Here is a 17,550-nt window from a genome sequence, read left to right as displayed (position 1 = left end):
ATCTCTATTTATTAGGAGGCCCAATGAAATGCTGAAATACCTATGAGCACATGCTAAATGCTATTCTCAGAATTAGAATTGTTCAAATCCAAGAGACATTTCTGTCTTTTAAGAATTAAAAATAGCTCCGCTTCAATTGAGTATTTTTTTCAAATTGTGATAACCTGGTTTGCCTTTTTCCTATCTTTTATAGATGGTTGGACTGGTGGATTGATACATCAGTAGACTGCTGAACAAAAAGACTCTTCAATGAGTTTATTCCCCTGAACAAATGTGACCAATGGCTTGAATTATCCCTCTAGAAAATGTAAATTTTACCTAAAAATATTGGTGTAAAGCTCTTAGCACGGAGCCTGGTACTCGTTAAACACACCCAATAGGTGGCAGATGATAAGTGTTATAATTATTAGAGGTGGTATAATTCAAATATGATCCTGGGCTGTGTCACCCTAAGAGGTGCACTGGGGGACTTCCCCAGCGGTCCAGTGGTTAAGACTCCACGTTTCCACTGCAGGGAGCACGCGTGGGTTCAGTCCCTGGTCAGGGAACTAAGATCCCGCATGTGGCTCAGCGCAGCCAAAAACAAATAAATAAATAAGAGGTGCACTGGGTACTTTGTGTACACAAACCTCTGATGAGGCTATCGTTGAAAATGAGAAAAGAGAGGAAAAGAATGTTGTCATACAAAAGGCAGAGGTATGTTATGTTGTGTGAATGAATCTCGGTCAAGGGAGAATTGAACAGCAAATCAGTGTCCAACGAGCCAATAGTCTAATTAGTCTAAGATTTCAGCATCTAGTAAGCATCCCTGTTTCCTTTTTATTCCTTTCTGTCTTCTGTTGTGTGGGTATGTTTCCTTTTACTTTCAAAAAACATACAATCTTACTTTAATCCCAAAGTCATCATGGCTCAAAATAAGATAAAACATTCAAAACAATGGTTCAGAGACTCCATGCATAGCCTAATTTAAGCCATTTCCACATTGTTCTACAGGGGCTTAGCCCAACTGTAAAAGGTCTCATTTGGAAGAATTATGACTTTCAAGTTTCCTAAGACTCGACGTTCCTTTTGTAGTCTGTCTTATGACCACGAACAGACAGAAAAATCTGCATTCAATACAACAGCCATTGTTCATGTGAGAAACCTCTGACTTGACTCAGAATATCCATGATACCAGCTTCAAAGCATTAATCAAGCCTACTTAACTTCAAGGCCAGGCCCCAAACGACACCTCCTCTGTGATGACTTTCCCACTTAGACAGGACACTGCTTCCACCATGACCCACAGCATGAGAATTTCAACAACAGCCAACTGGCTAATTCTATCCCAGGGGCACAAGAACAAGCTGGCAACCCAAGAAGCACACAAATCAGTGGAAATGCCTTTAGTCAGCCATGTCTAAACAATTCTGCTTTGTTCTTAGAATACCTTTGTATTTACTTTAAAAGTAGGGGTGTGTGTGTGTGTGTATACACAGCAGGAAGGCAAACATTGTTAGATGAAGAATTAGCAGCAGAATCCTCCAAAGAGGAGAAATCTGCCTTAGTTTAACAAGATACTTTTATTTGCCAATTTGGTTGTAGAAAGATAAGGCTTCAAGGTATGGCCATGAGAAGCTGGGAAGGAGGAAAATAAATGAGCAGATGTTTTGGAATTGGGGAAAGCAAGCTATAAAAGAAAAGACAGATATTCAAGGAAAAAGTGTGGACAGTAAGGAAAGGAGACTGGAGCCCAAACAAAAGAGGCAAACAGTGAAATTTTCCGGAAGACAAAATAGCTAAGACCTTTTAAGAACAAAGGGAGCTTAATAGTTCATTTTATGTTATTCACTGTGCTTCCCTGAAAAGTAATCATCCCCATTGACGGTAAACCTTCAGTGAAATCTGCTACGCAAGCCTTGACTCAATAGAACGATAGAATGTGAAAAGACTAGAGGGGGGCTGTCCCTGAAAGGACAAAATGATGTTGAAGAAGAAGGAAGAGGAAGAGGAGGAGGGAAGGGGGAGGGGGAGGAGCGAATAGAGGAAAGAGAAAGGGAACAAAGAGAGAGAAAACAGCAGAAGCAGAAACACAAAGTCAGTGGTGACTAGAGAAAATATAAGCCATCCCCCAAGGATCCCTGGAGATTCTGGCGGGGATGCTGGATAGTCTATTGTATTCATGTGATGGATCAAGCTACTTTTATTTGAATATTAAAGAGTCTGACCTCAACTAACTCAAGGACCTAAGGATCACATGGAAGAAGCTGACATAAAGTTTAAACAAAGGCCAAAGAGTGTCATGCTCTAGAGACTCTCCATCATGGGTTGTCTCCTTTCAGCTGGTAACATTTGTGCAGCTCTCCATGTCACCAGGGAAGCTGAGTGTGGGCTCAAGAATCACAGAGACTCATGTACAGGTGTCAACTTCATAGCTCAATAGCTGTGCTGCCTTCTAGGAATCTACTTCCTTCTCAGTATAATAAAACTAAGAATGGCACCTACACTACACATCGGAATTCTATACTTAGCACCTGTATGTCACAGCCTCTTGAGAAAATTAAATGAGAAAGAGTATATACAGTGTTTTCACATGGCGCCTAGCACATAGTAATTGCTCAAAAAGTAACAGCCAATCCTCCTTTTTTATTGACTATTATTCATTATTCCCTTCCAAACCTCTCGTTTTTGGCATGTTATCCTCCTGCTTGTTTTTGCCTCTAGAAGTATTGGGTTGGCCAAAAAGTTCCTTCGTTTTTAAAGTAAAAATGAAAGACACATTTTTCATTTTCACCAAGAACTTTATTGAACAACGTATTCACCGTTTTGTTCCACTACCTTCTGCCATTTTTCAGGCAACTTCATAATTCCATCTTCCCAAAACTTTTTATCTTTTTGAGCAAAGAACTGTTCCAGGTGTCTTCCAGGGAACTGAAATTTTTTCCATTAAGGGAATTTTGTAAAGACTGAAATAAATGGAAATCTGAAGATGCAATGTCTGGTGAATACAGTGGATGAATCAGAACTTCCCAGCCAAGCTGTAACAGTTTTTGCCTGGTCATCAAAGAAACATGCAGTCTTGCGTTATCCTGATGGAAGATCATGCGTTTTCTGTTGACTAATTCCAGACGCTTTTCACCGAGTGCTGCTTTCAGTTGGTCTAACTGGGAGTAGTACTTGTTGGAATTAATTGTTGGGTTTTACGGAAGGAGCTCATAATAGAGCACTCCCTTCCAATCTCACCATATACATAACCTTCATCACCTTCTTTGGATGAAAACCAGCCTTTGGTGTGGTTGGTGGTGGTTCACTTCGCTTGCCCCATGATCTCTTCCATCCCACATTATTGTACAGTATCCACTTTTCATTGCCCGTCACAATTTGTTTTAAAAATGGAACATTTTCATTACATTTAAGTAGAGAATCGCATGCGGAAATACAGTCAAGAAGGTTTTTTTCGCTTACCTTATGTGGAACCCAAACATCAAAGCGATGAACATAACCAAGCTGGTGCAAATGACTTTCAGTGCTTGACTTGGATATTTTGAGTATGTCCTCTATCTCCTGCGTGGTATAACATTGATTGTTTTCAATTTCTCAGTTTGATCGCTATCAACTTCAACTGGTCTACCCTACTGTGGAGCATCGTCCAGCAAGACATCTCCAGCATAAAACTTCACGAACCACTTTTGACACGTTCATGTTACAGCACTTTCTCCATACACTGCACAAATCTTTTTTTGCGTTTCAGTTGTGTTTTTACCTTTTTTGAAACAATAAAGCATAATATGCCAAAAATGTTGCTTTTTTCTTTCATCTTCAATATTAAAATGGCTATACAAAAATTCACCAGTTTTGATAAGATTTTTTTTTTAAATGCACGCTGATATGACAGCTGTCACAATACAATCTAACAAAAATTTTCGAATGAAGTTAAAGACAACTAAGCACTACTAGAGCCATCATATAGAAAAAACCAAACGAACTTTTTGGCCAACTCAATTACACTATATTCCTCCACATGTGTTTACTTCACATGCCTTTAAAATACATTCCTACTAAGTGTCAGATGCCCAGTTAAAGATTGTTTCCCAATACTGTTCTCCCCACAAAAATATATTCCTACTAATCATCATATGTCCAATTAAAGATGGTTTCTTCAATACTGTTCTCCCCACAAGGGGCTATTATCCCAGGTTGTCCAGTGTACCAGGTTTACAGATACATGGGAAGACAAGAGAAAAGAAAGCTCTGTGGAGGCCCAGAAGAGAGACAAACTCTGTACACACCTTACACTCGGGTAATCAGAAGAAGGCATTGTCTCTAAGAAGCCACGAAATAGCACAATTTGAGAACCTCAAGATAACAAAGTGGATGACGACTCTCAGCAGAAACTCCAAGAATAAATTACATTGTTCTTTGACCTGAAAACAGTCACTCACCCAAACATTTGGGGCAGCACTGTCCTGGGGGAATGTGGCTAAGGTGCTGAGGACAGGAGAGAATGGGACAGACTTCTCTCACGCACTGTGTCCTGCCTCCCTGAAGAAAAGAGAAAGAGAAAAAAGCACATTTAGAAAAGTACTTGCATATATATATTGTCTAACCAAGATATCTGGAACAAACCTAGGCCTTTCCTGGTGCTGGGTCACTGGGGTGACTGCTTAGATCTATGCAATTGTCCCCAGGCATCCTCTGATCTTCCCTGTAAGCCCCATGAATGATACCCGTGAGAAGACCGACCACCCCTAAAGAGATGGCCTCAGCATCACCTCTCCCCAGTCACCACCACCTTTCTTTATCTTTTTCCTTCTTAAGACCAGACAACCATCTCAGTTTGCCTGAGATTTGAGGCTTTCAATACTAAAACCAGGGAAGTCTCAGGCAAACCCAAACAAGTTGGGCTCTCTTTCCAAGCCCAATGCAACAAAGCAACTATTGGGGTTTTACTGAGATGTGTCCTCTTCTGTCCTGCTGACAGCTTCCTCCATGAAGGCTTCCCTTTTGGCCACACCTTAAAGGTGTTGCTAGAGTGGCTCAGCAAGGCTCGGACTTGGGGAAGTTAGCCAATCTGCTGAAAACGGATATACTGAAAGCCTGTGTTCGGAAGAACCATTCCACTGAAGTCGCCCAGCTAACCAAACCTGTTTCAATCAAGTAAGTAGAAGTTTTATGATTATCGATATTAGAAGGACTGGCAGAGCTTTAGCAGCCTTGGAAGATGTTCTAGAGCCTTCAATTCTTTCCCTGCCCCTCATCCTTGACCCTTTCTGTCCTCCAGCATCTATCACCTCTGACATCCATTCCTTTCTTCTCCTCCTCAGCATCCCTCCTTCTCTGTCCGTCAGCATCTCTCGCCTCTCCAGCATGTGAAGATGAGCATACCAACTCCCCCTTCCCTATCCCTCAGCAGGGACGCCTGTTTTTCCAGCCTCAGCAACTTGTAACTAACTGAATCTTCAAAAAGCTGGAGCAGAAAAAAAAAAAAAAAAAAAAAAAGTGCTTTCCAGCCAATTTACATCCAATAACTTTGCAAGGCTCGTGTGAAAACTATCCTGTGCACTATGAATTGCTATCAAATTTGGGAATAATTAAGGTTTTTTCTTTAGAAAAATCAGTAAATTTGGTAGATAGATCACTAGGCAAATGGAATTTCAATGAATTAGCTTCTCTAGGATTTGAGCTAGAAACCAAACTAGTAGATCCTAAAAAGTACCCATTGTCTCAAGCCTGGAATTTTTATCTCCAGAGACCTCAGGAAATGAGGAGCTCACGCTTCAAAGAGTCCTGGGCCTCACAAGGGAAAGATTCCCTCGTGGCGTTTCCTCACACCTTCTCCAGCACTTTCCGTATTAACACCAGACACTAGCCGTCTGGATCCTTCCCGTCCTAGCATACTACTGTCGCCTGTTGTTTCTACTTTCCCTTCCTGTTCTTACCATTTTCATCATGATAGTTTATTTTTTGGTAGGAATGGATGAAAAGGGTAGGGCACGTTATGTCTTTTTAAATATTTATTATTTTTAAGCCACTTTAATGTTGGCTTCTTCCCCAAACCAATAGAAAACACACGAAAATACCACAAAAAGCTCTTCTGTTGTTTTTACATTATTTCCAGATCAGCAAGAATCGCTAAAATCTCCTAGGAATCCCTGGCTGTTCTCAGTGAGGTTCCTCACTCAACTCTGCATAATCCTGAAGTCTGGCCTTTCACCAGACTTCAGAGGCGCATAACCTGAGTCTAGGTCCTACTGTGAGGTCTGCCCCAGCTTATACATAAACCACAAAAGTCAAATCTAGAGGGAGGACAGAATGCTCTCTTTAGCTTTTAATTTCAAAGAAGTTCATCTGCCAGCAACTTCCTAAAATCATGAAGCCTTGGGCCACACGAGGTTGCCTGGGTGTCAGCTTCTCTTAGGTGCACAGAGAACGTATTCTTTTCATGGATATTCTCTGTTCTTGTTGGATAAGCATCTATTTTTCAACCATATTTTAAAATTAAAATTTAAGAAAAATATTGCATAACTGCATAGCCGTTAACTTGTCCAACACACTGGAAAGCTGGCCAAAGACTGTGTGTACTCCAGTAATTTTCCTTACAATGAGGTCAAAGAGCGAATTTTGCATACATAATACAACTGCAGTTTGTGTTTCCCAAGAGTCTGTTAAAGTAACTTGAACTCCAATCTGGGTTTGCTGATTTGGTCAGGTTTTATTTTGTTTGGGTTGCAGTATTGTAGCATAGCCCAAGTCCCAAGGCTGCATTCCAATTAATACCTCCAAAGAAAGTCCCAGGCCCTTTCGGCTCACAACCTGCTTCTGTGATTTCAACTCAGCAGGGACTCTGGTTAAGCTATAAGCTGGGGCTCTGCTGTAAACTAAGAAAGTTAAAATAGCAGAAATAAATATTGCTGGTTCTAAAAATGTACTAATTCCTATTGTAACCGCACTAACTCAGGCTCTATCAGATTATCGCCATCGCTTTCTAATTGGCTTCCCTGCCTCAACTCTCCTGAACTAAACCATCCTGGGAGGTTCAATATCTCCAAGACTCCTTTCCAGCATCCAACCATTATTTCATTCTTTGATCAAAGATTTATTCAAGGTCCACCATATGTTGGGGATACAGCAGTGAATATAACATACAAAAATCATTCTTTATGGAGCGTGCCCCCATGCTAAGCTGGAAGATGACTTACCACTGCATTCAGGAGGAAGTTCAGCCCACTTAAGCTAAAAGTCAATGTAGAAGTGAGTATGTGTGTGTAGAATTCTTTTTCTCCTGACACAGAGCCCACCTACATTCCTCAGACTCCCTTGCAGCTAGGGGTGGTCAACGGGAGGTAGACGGAAATAATGTAAAACACTTCCAGACCTGACTCATAAAAATCTCTCCCATTCAAAGCACCATGCTCTCACTTTCTCTCCCTACTGGAAGGAGAGCCAGCTGAATGGTGAGAACAGCAAGAACCTTGCAACAAAGTGAAAGAGCCTGCTTCTCTGAGTCACCATATGGAAATCTACCCACTAAACACATGCAAGGAACTGTTAAATGAGCAAGAAATAAATTTTATTTTGTTAAAACACGCAGATGCATTAGTTCTTCGTTACTGCAGTTAGGCTACTTTGTCAAGATACCCCATAATCTTCTCTCCCATCTCCTTTCCTCCCAACACCAACACAGAGAGGGTTCCTGTGTATCTTGTTTCTTTCCTGTCCCCAAGCACATCCTATGCCTTCTATCTTCTTTCTACATGCCTCTTTCCCTGTCTCCCCCATCATTAACCCCTATGGAAATCGGCCTTCACTCAAGGTCTATTTCACACCTCTTCTCATCTGTGAAGTCTTCTAGATGCCTTCATTTCCCAGTAACCTCCTCCATCTTCCCATACCTCTTCATTTCTCATCTGTACTCCTGTATTTTTGACACATACATAAACGTTGAACCCTGAGAGACAACACTGGTTTTGCCTCTAAGCTAGACTATGGTATATGGGCAGGAACCAGTCCTTTGAGCCTGATATCTTTCAAGAGAGTAATGGGGGCTTCCCTGGTGGCGTAGTGGTTGAGAGTCTGCCTGCCGACACAGGGGACATGGGTTCGTGCCCCGGTCCGGGAAGATCCCACATGCCGCGTTGTGGCTGGGCCCGTGAGCCATGGCCGCTGAGCCTGCGCGTCCGGAGCCTGTGCTCCGCAACGCGAGAGGCCATAACAGTGAGAGGCCCGCATACCGCAAAAAAAAAAGAGAGTAATGGGCTCAAGGAAGCATCTCAGTAAAAATTCGTTGAACGAAATGAAAAGCCGCCACACAGAATGAGCTCCAGAATCCAGATGAATTTTTCAGAGCACTTTAACTACAGGGTGCTGATCAGATGGCAGAGTTCAGGGCTGTCGGCATCCCCTTACCTTTGTATCTCCTTGGGTTTTGAATATTTTGGGTACCAATTAAATGTTGGTGCTGATACTTCAAAAAGCAACACTCAACTTCAATTTGTAAAGCTGGTAGGATTCCTAGTATCCCATGTTTTTGTCAAATGTTTGAAAATTTCTAAATGGTTAAAATGCATAGGGACTAATGACTATTCCCATCTGGTCAACAAGAAAAGGCAAGCTAGGAACTTCCACCATACTGGTGAGTTACAATTTTCACCATTTGCCATTCCTTGAGAAGGCAAGTGGTCCTTTGTTCTAATTACATATGTGAGTGCTTCTCCAAAAGTAGCTGTTTTTAAAAGAAAGACATGAAACTTGTTCCAGGTCTATTTTCTTATTTTTGTTTTAGCTGATTTAGTCAAGAACACAATTGCTCTGTGTCAAAGTTTACCCTAGAGCAAGAGTTCTGTTGTGTAATAAAAAAAAAAAAATCTATCTTCCTGAATACAGTGATGAGTGCAAGATGATAAAACCACAGCCATGTGCATGCAGGATGCTTCTCCCACCCCTGAGGGCTGCTGAGAATTGGGGGCTGGAAACCTTTCTGTAGCATGTGGCATGGCACTCATCCCTTGACCGGGAAACAGAGTCTGGGCCCCTAATGGGAGGCCGGGGGAAGCACAGCAGTGCATTGCTAACCGGTTACAACCAATCAGCTACACTCAACCACACTCTGGAGAAGTTTTTTCCCGATGTGCAACTGCTTGAAGAAAATGGACTTCTCCATTGATTCTAGATAAACATGGGGAAAACGGGAGAGAAAAACTGGAGGGGTTAGTGTAGCAGAGGAATACATCTTGGGTGCAAAGAGTTCATGTGTGACCCATAACTCTGACATCATAATAGCCAGTGGTATAAGGCTGCCTTGTGAGCAGAGTACCACCTCTGAATTCCAGGTTCGGTCAAAAATCTTTCCCCAAAGAAGTGGATGTCCTTATCCATGCCTCTCTTCAACCTGGAAATTTATTTTGGTAAAGTTGCGGAGCATGACAATTACTCCAGGGGTAAAGGACTTGGTATTTGGCTTCCCCTGTTCTTGGCCAGTGCAGAACAGGAAATCCAAGCAGAAGAGAGGCAGCAGGAGAGCTGTGAGGCTGAGGGAGCAGAAGTAGAGTGGACAAAGGCAGAGATGTCAACTGCAAATTAGAGTGGGTGATAAGCCCACTATGATGGGAGAGAGAGAGAAAGAGAAAGGTATACATAGATACACACACACTACATAGGCATGTATGTATACACCACATGGCATAATAATTTGTGTGGGAGGTTGTGAGACTTACCCACTAGACTATGGCTTTTCAACCTTGGCATTATTGATGTTTTGAGTCAGATAAGTCTTTGTTTCAGGAGGCCATTGTGTGCATCGTAGGATGTTTAGCAACATCCCTGGCCTCTGTTCACTAGATGCCAGTATCTCCCTTCATCCCCTGGTTGTTATAAACAGGAACGTCTCCAGACACTGCCAAATGTCCCTGGGGGACAAAATCAATTCCAGTTGAGAATGACTGCACTAGACCAATGTTTTCGCAAGCCACAGTCCAGGAATCTGCATTTTCAATAACTTTCCCAGCTGAGTTGGATGCTGCTGTCCAAGGCACTGCATTTTGCAAATGCCTCACTAACAGGAGCTTCCAGCGAGCAGGGATTAAGGCTTATTTCTCTTGTGAGTTTCTCCAGCAGCTAGTGCACATCATAGCTTGTAACATGTGATCAAGACACGTGTTCTGAATGATGGAGAACATTTTTCAGGTGGAGGAGTTCTCTCTGAGAGAAGAATCGGGCCCCATTTCACCTCTCTGGTAGCTGAAGGCCACTTTTATTCAGGCTTGTGGAGGAAGAGGGCAGGAGGGAAGGAATGGGAGACTGTGATGGATGGGGTTGAATTGTGCTTCTCCAAGGCATCTGTGCTGAGTCCGACTCAGCCTTTATCATCACCATCTGTGTGGATCCTGGAGACGTTCTAGCCCGAGAAGCTGAACATTATGCTATGCATGGGTTTTTGTTTCCAAGTCATAAAACAAAACTCAACTTCGATTCTACACAGAGAGTCAAGGATATGTCAGCAAAGCTTGGCCAAGACATTTATTTTGTCCCATGAAAATCTTGTGCAAACAATGACCCCTGAGAGGTGCCCACTGGGCTGATAAAAACAAAAACCTTTTTTTTCCTTCACAGTCAGAAAATCAAGACCTGCTTTAAGAATCGGCCTGAGCCAAATTCCTTTTATTTTTCCCATCAATTAATGTTTCTAAGTCCAATTGTATTGTTGTTCATATTGTTGTTTTGGTTTCCTACTGCTGCTGTAACAAATTACCATACAGACTTAGTGACTTAAAACAGCACACATTTATAATCTCACAATTCTGGAGGTCAGAAGTCTGAAATCAATTTCACTGGGCTGAAATCAAAGCGTCGGCAGGGTTGCATTCCGTCTATAGACTCTAGGGAAGAATCTGTTTCCTCGTCTCTTCTGGCTTCTAGGCGCTGCCTGCCTTCCTTGGCTCATGGCCTCCTTTCTCCGTCACCAAAGCCGTCAGTGTAGCATCTTCAAATCTCTCTCTGACCCTGGCCCTTGCTTCTGTTACCACATCTCCTCTGACTCTGACCCTCCTGCTTCCCTTTTATAAGGAGGCCTGTAAAAAGGGCCCATCCAGATAATCCAGGATAATCTCCCCATCTCAAAATCCTTAACTTAATCATATCCACAAAATCCCTTTGGCCATATAATGTGACAGTCACAGGTTTGGGGGATTAGGATGTGGACATCTTGGCAGTCAGGGAGCCATTATTCTGCCTAACAAAATTATTAGTAAAGAAATGACATTTAATTTCACTGTACAGTCCCAGATGTAATATTCCAGGTCTAATGTCACTACAACACACTAGAATAACCTGTTCTATCAGCCTTTCCCTCACTGAACAAGCCAGTTTTTCAGAAATGAAAAGATAGCCAGGAATCTCAATTTAAACCCCAGTCATATGATTGCTGAACTGAACAAATTCATCGCTTCCTGTGTGTTCTTCTTCCTATGCTCATCTCTAGTTATTTCGTTCTACCTTTGAAGGTCACCTTTGAAGGTGACATTCAATCCAGACAATTTGATTTTCTCACCTTATTCACTCTCTCCTTATTGTCACAGGCCGCGATCGTAAGTGCTGCTGGACGTCTTCAGGAGCAACTTTTTTTTTCTTTTTTTTTTTTTTTGCAGTACGCGGGCCTCTCACTGTTGTGGCCTCTCCCGTTGCGGAGCACAGGCTCCAGATGCACAGGCTCAGCGGCCATGGCTCACGGGCCCAGCCGCTCCGCGGCATCTGGAATCTTCCCGGGCCGGGGCACGAACCTGCGTCCCCTGCATTGGCAGGCGGACTCTCAACCACTGTGCCACCAGGGAAGCCCCAGAAGCAACTTTTTGGTGTTAAGGAAGGAGGACACCCACCCTGTTTGCCAACAGGTCTCTTCAGGGCCCTTAAACTGAAGTTCCCACCAAATTGTATGACATGTCACCCTCTGGTCCATGCCAGTGAGCCCTGCAGGAACTTGAGTGTCCTCTGATGGCCAGACAGATGACTCCCAGAGAGTTTGACTGTGTTCATCCTATTCAGAGATACTTGCAGGGAATTACAAACTCCTGCATGGCCTCAGCTGGGTGGGGGTGGGGGGTTGTGTGGTACCACAGCCAGGCCTCCCCGGCTGCCAGCTCAAGGCTTATTTTCAGCAGCTGCCCAGGTGAGCAGGCCCAGCCCAGCTGTGGAGACAGCAGTGGACTTCAAGGGCCCACGGAGGCGGAGTCAAAGGTCATAATTTTGTGAAATAAATATTAGAGTCATAAATAAATAGGTGGTGTAAATGTGTTTATTATTCCTTCACTAACACCGTTTTCAAAGGGGGTTTCCGTTTTGTGTTTGCTTAAGCCTCATATTTAAAGGTAAAATTCATGTCTTTCTCTTTGAGTCCTTGTTCTTAGCTCTTTCTTGTCACTTAGCTGAATGGCAGGGCTTTGTTTTTGTTTGTTTGTTTGTTTTTAATGTTTCTGCGTGGAAAAAGAAAATTTCAAACTTCTTCCTCTTCCCCAAACACAGCTTTCCACGCAGGCAGACACACAAATCACTGATAAGACTGGGATACTGCTAGAGGCAAATTCCAACTGGTTGGGGGTTTCCACAAATATTTTACTCCTTTCTTTGTCGATTATAGAAGCAGGAAGATAAGACCACCCTAGAGGACCGAGATCTCTGAGCAAATGCCCTGAAACATGAGGGATAAGGAAAGAAAGCCCTGGGAATTAGAGCAGATTTGCCAGCCCTGGTTCGTTTGGTGTCTGTAGGTAGGTACTGAAGGCTGAGGGACAGTTGGGAGCAGAAGTGATCTGCCCTGAAGGATGCGATGCCTCTTTCCAGGGCTCAGTGAGCAAAGAGGTAGGACTTGCTGATAAGGGCCCTGAGAATCTGGCCCTGCCTTACTGGCAAGCATGGGGGTTCCCTCTCTGAAACAATCAATAAATAAACAAACAAATCCACAGGAGAACACCCTCCTGATGTTTCAGATTCCCAGAGACCTCCCAGACCACCCCGGTAGGACATTTCTCAACTGCCATCCAAAGAAAAAAAAAACAGCAAAAGAAAGAAAGAAAACGAGTCCTTTTCCTTTTCTTGCCATTTTTATCAAAGTTCAGCCTTTCATCATCATGTAGGTAGTCAAAGCTGTTACAAGCCTACTGCTGACACATCAAACGCTTTATCTACAGTCTGGCCCAATTCCAGGGAGATGAAAAGCACGATCATTCAGAACTCACACCTCCTGTGAGTTATGAGCCATTCCTGAAAGGAAGGAAATAACACCATTGTGCAGGAGAAAGGGCATTTTTCATGTTCCCCAGGCTGTCTACACTGCAGCAAAGCTGGATATGCAATAAGGAGGAAGCCATACGAAAGCCTCTGACGGACGCAAGCGTCTCTAGAAATACTGACCCACAGACAGAAACTCAAGCATTGCTGATGGACTGCTCCTCTAAAACCTTTCCGTTGACCTTTAAGTTTTGGCCACCAGAAATACTTTATGGATACCACATGCTTCGTATATTGTTTTATTTTGTTTCCACAATCTTTCGTTTGGATTTTGGCATCATTTGCCCAAACTGGGTTGAGAGTTCACTGAGGGTAGAAGCTATGTTCATCTTTCTTCTGACTTTCTCAAGTACTTCTGTCTTTCTCAAGTACTTCTGTCTTCCCAGCTCCACAGCGAGACCACAGTAACGTCAGAAGTGTTTGGTTTTCAGTTAAACACCTACTTGTTGGGTTGACAGTTAAAACTGGAATAACTCAAAAACGTTTGTGGTCCAGTAATGTTTCCTAAGGCCCCAAAATATCTGTTGCCTTGAAATAAACTAATCTTAATTAAGATAAATTTGGATCCCCTTATTGTATTGACAAAATGAGACTTAGAAGTCTTTGAGATATTTCATAAATATAGTATGACTGAACACACTACAGAAAAATAAGATTACATTTAAACTTTGTTTTAATTTCTGAATAGCAATTGATGAGGCACAGCATTTTGGCTTTTGTTCATCCATGCAACACACATTTGAGTGTCTGTAACGTTAGACACTGTGGTCTTTAAATGAAAATTTTCAGAATCTCCATTCAATATACATTACTATGTGCAGTTCTCTACTTTGTATCAAGTGACAATTCCCTAAAATTCTAACAAAATCTAAAATGCCATGAGTACAATAATCATGGAGTCCAATAAACACTCTGGCCTCCATCAGGGGACACTGTCCAGGGAGACTAGAGGTTACTGGAACTATTCATTCAAACTAGTGATGCCCCCTGGGTACTGGTCTTGTCAACCAATTCTAAGTTTGTGTTTTGAGACAATCAGGCTGTAACTCAATCTTGGCAAGCTTTTGGGATAACAGCAATCTAGGCCCAATATGATCAAAGGAAATGCGTACAAGCTGTTGGAAACAGCTGTGATGGAGGGCTCCCAGCTCGTGTTCTGACATGTTTGGGCAAGTCCAGTGAAAAAGAGAGGTTCACCTGTTTGTCTTCTTGTGATAGCAAACCCCATCTTAAGGGAGGAAGAGATGCAGCACAACAGAATCCCCTAGTTACAGAAGGAAGGTATTACTGTAAACATAGCTTGGCATCTGTCACTCAAGTCATCCCAAGTCCACTGCCATGGATGTCCATGTTGGTCCTGGGGAAGAAAGATGCTGAAAGTAAAGCCTAAAAGAACTGTGAATTATTCAAGTACAGGCCCACTGATTTGGGATTCCTATAATTGAGTAAAACACACAAAAAGGAAAATGGAATTGGTCCTTCTTTCCCACTTCCCCTCCACACTGCTTGTCGTTGGAGGCCTCCAGGATATTAGTGGTATTGTGTAATTCAAGAGGGGGTAAGCAGTATCTATGCCAGGCTGAGAATCAAAGTGCCTGGAGAGATGGTGGCAATGCCAAACAGAGGGGACAATGGCAGACAGACATGGGAGAAGATGGAATCTTGTCCAGCACAGAAAAGAGATATTTCCTCTATTACTTTCTAGGAAGGCTGGCCATCTTCCTAGAAAGATGATCAGTGTGGGCAATATCTAGTATAAAATAGCACCTATAAACAAAGCATACGTATATTCTCTGGCAAATGGACTCATATATTGGCCACGCAGAAAGAGGAAGTGTTTGGCCTCTTGTAGAAACAATGAATTATGTTAAATCGAGCTTCTCCTGGAATAATCTTAGGTGACATTCAGAAGCATTGTCTTATAGTCCTGGCCAGAACATGCTTCAGAGAAGCCAGAAGAGAGTAGGTACCTCAGAGAGGCAGCAGCTGGGTGAACACTTTACCAGGTCATGTACGAGCTCTGCGTGGACAGCAGCTCTGTAACAATACGACAATATGCCTAGCAACCCCCGAGGTTTTTAATCTCAGAAGGATGAAGAACAATAGATGGGACAGGTCAAATCCTTAACCCTAGTAAAAGGAATGAAAAAAAAGTTCTACCTGAGCAACACGATTAGTACCTTATTTCAGAAAATGATACAGAAAAGACAGCAGTTCAGGCAATAGCAAGGACAAAAGTTCAGGGGCTTGCTGGAACTACCCTAAATGCTTCAGTGAAAACCAAGGACAGTTTCCATGGTTCCTGTGAAGCTAATGGCAGAAGAGTGGAAGGCCACCTTTGATTGGAATTCAGGGGAAGGCCGATCCACTTAAAATACCTGTCAGGACTTCAGCGGTGAGTGGACCAGAGACAAGCAACTCAGAACACACACACAGGGGCTCTCTTTAAAGACCAGTACTGAAGAGGAATATTTGAGGAGTAAATGTCCAAGACTCAGGGAGGCAGTGTTTCAGAAATACCGACCATTTTAGGGACTTCCTTGGTGGTGCAGTGGTTAAGAGTCCGCCTGCCGGTGCCGGGGACAGGGGTTCGAGCCATGGTCCGGGAGGATCCCACATGCCGTGGAGCAACTAGGCCCATGTGCCACAACTGCTGAGCCTGTGCTCTGGAGCCTGCGAGCCACAACTACTGGGCCCGTGTGCCACAACTACTGAAGCCCACGTGCCTAGAGCCAGTGCTCGACAACGGGAGAGGGCACCACAGTGGAAAGCCCGCGCACCGCAATGAGGAGTGGCCCCTGCTCGCTGCAACTAGAGGGGGCCCACAGGCAGCAACAAAGACCCACACAGCCAAAAATAAAATTTAAAAAATAATAATAAAAAAAGAAATATCCACCATTTTATTATACCAGGTCAACTAGAGGATGATGGCAGTGTCTTGAAAACAAGCAGATTAAGTGAAAGTTTACATACTGAAGGTGGAACATCCAGCCCTTTTTTGACCAGGAAATCTAGAAGGTCACTTTTTAAATTGATCTATGCTATGTATAAAGAGCTTCATCAACTACTAAAGTTTGGATGCCAAGGTCAGAGAACTGATATAAACAAGTAGCTCAAACTATATGACCAACTCATGACAAGAACATTCCTAGTTCAGATTGGTTGAATACATTTTTAATCTGAAGAGTGTCTGGCATATTCTCAATTGTATAGATTATAGATAATGCCTTTGCAGTGAAGGATTTCCCTTAATTTTTACATAAGATATAAAATTTTATGTGTTCTAAGTAACTATCTGATAAGGTCTGTTCAGGGACTCTGTGAGTGAGACACCAAAACAAAATGTTTCCACCTCCCCTCCAAAAATTGCGAAGGTGGAAAATACACTTACATTTATGTTGTACATTTTACTTAAAATACATCTTGTGTGGGGCTTCCCTGGTGGTGCAGTGGTTGAGAGTCCGCCTGCTGCTGCAGGGGACATGGGTTCGTGCCCTGGTCCGGGAAGATCCTACATGCCGCGGAGCGGCTGGGCCCGTGAGCCTTGGCTGCTGAGCCTGCGCGTCTGGAGCCTGTGCTCCGCAACGGGAGAGGCCACAGCAGTGAGAGGCCGGCGTACCGAAAAAAAAAAAAAAAAAACTTGTGCAAAAACATACACTCATGTGCAATGATTATTTTGTGTTTTTGTGCTGGGAAGATGTTTCCAGTGGTTTAGGACAAAGACTATGATCCACTGACCTTCTAACTGGTTTAGCCTGAGGTAGCCTTTAGGCTCAAGTCTCACTCCCTCTTTTGCAAACCCTCCCAGGGAGACTAAGTTTGAAGTCACAAATGGCCCATTCTCTGGGATCAATTCTGCCTAGAAAATGGTTGCCCTCATTTAATAAAATATGCTATGGGCAACCACAAAATCCATAGTCCTCAAAGGGTCTAATAAGTTTTACTTTCAAAAACAGAGAAGTTCTTAACACTTGCAAATGAAAGGAGCAGTATTGCACCAAAACTGTGCATAGCAAATATTTTAAATGATTCTCTTCACAAACATTCCTAACTCCAAAGGGTAACAGGAATGAAGGAGGAGAGCCTCAGATACACATGTATCCCAATGTTTTGGGTAAAAGACTGCAAACCCTAATGAAGAGGCCATTTCCTTCATCGAATACTTAGATGTGAGGTCTCTGCACTGAAACAGTCTCTCAGAACTCCAAATCTGATCTATTATTAGAGTTGTAGAACTAACAATATCCATGCATGTGGAAATGATACCAAATTCCTGATAATGGGTGATGAATC

At 42.9% G+C, this 17,550-nt stretch overlaps 1 protein-coding gene across 2 annotated transcripts in view; it reads right to left on the bottom strand.

The window, feature by feature from the left end:
• BMPER (BMP binding endothelial regulator) overlaps positions 1-17,550 on the bottom strand; it is a 252,603-nt gene that overhangs the window by 108,125 nt on the left and 126,928 nt on the right. For both annotated transcript variants that reach the window (XM_060108393.1, XM_060108394.1), the window contains exon 7: positions 4,422-4,521. In XM_060108393.1, the coding sequence (XP_059964376.1) occupies positions 4,422-4,521 (100 nt within the window). The remainder of the gene's footprint in view (positions 1-4,421; positions 4,522-17,550) is intronic.

Source organism: Mesoplodon densirostris, chromosome 9, assembly GCF_025265405.1.
Source record: "Mesoplodon densirostris isolate mMesDen1 chromosome 9, mMesDen1 primary haplotype, whole genome shotgun sequence".
Lineage (NCBI taxonomy): Eukaryota > Metazoa > Chordata > Mammalia > Artiodactyla > Ziphiidae > Mesoplodon > Mesoplodon densirostris.
Note: the sequence above shows the minus strand (reverse complement) of the source record. Positions and strands in the feature narration are given on the sequence as shown.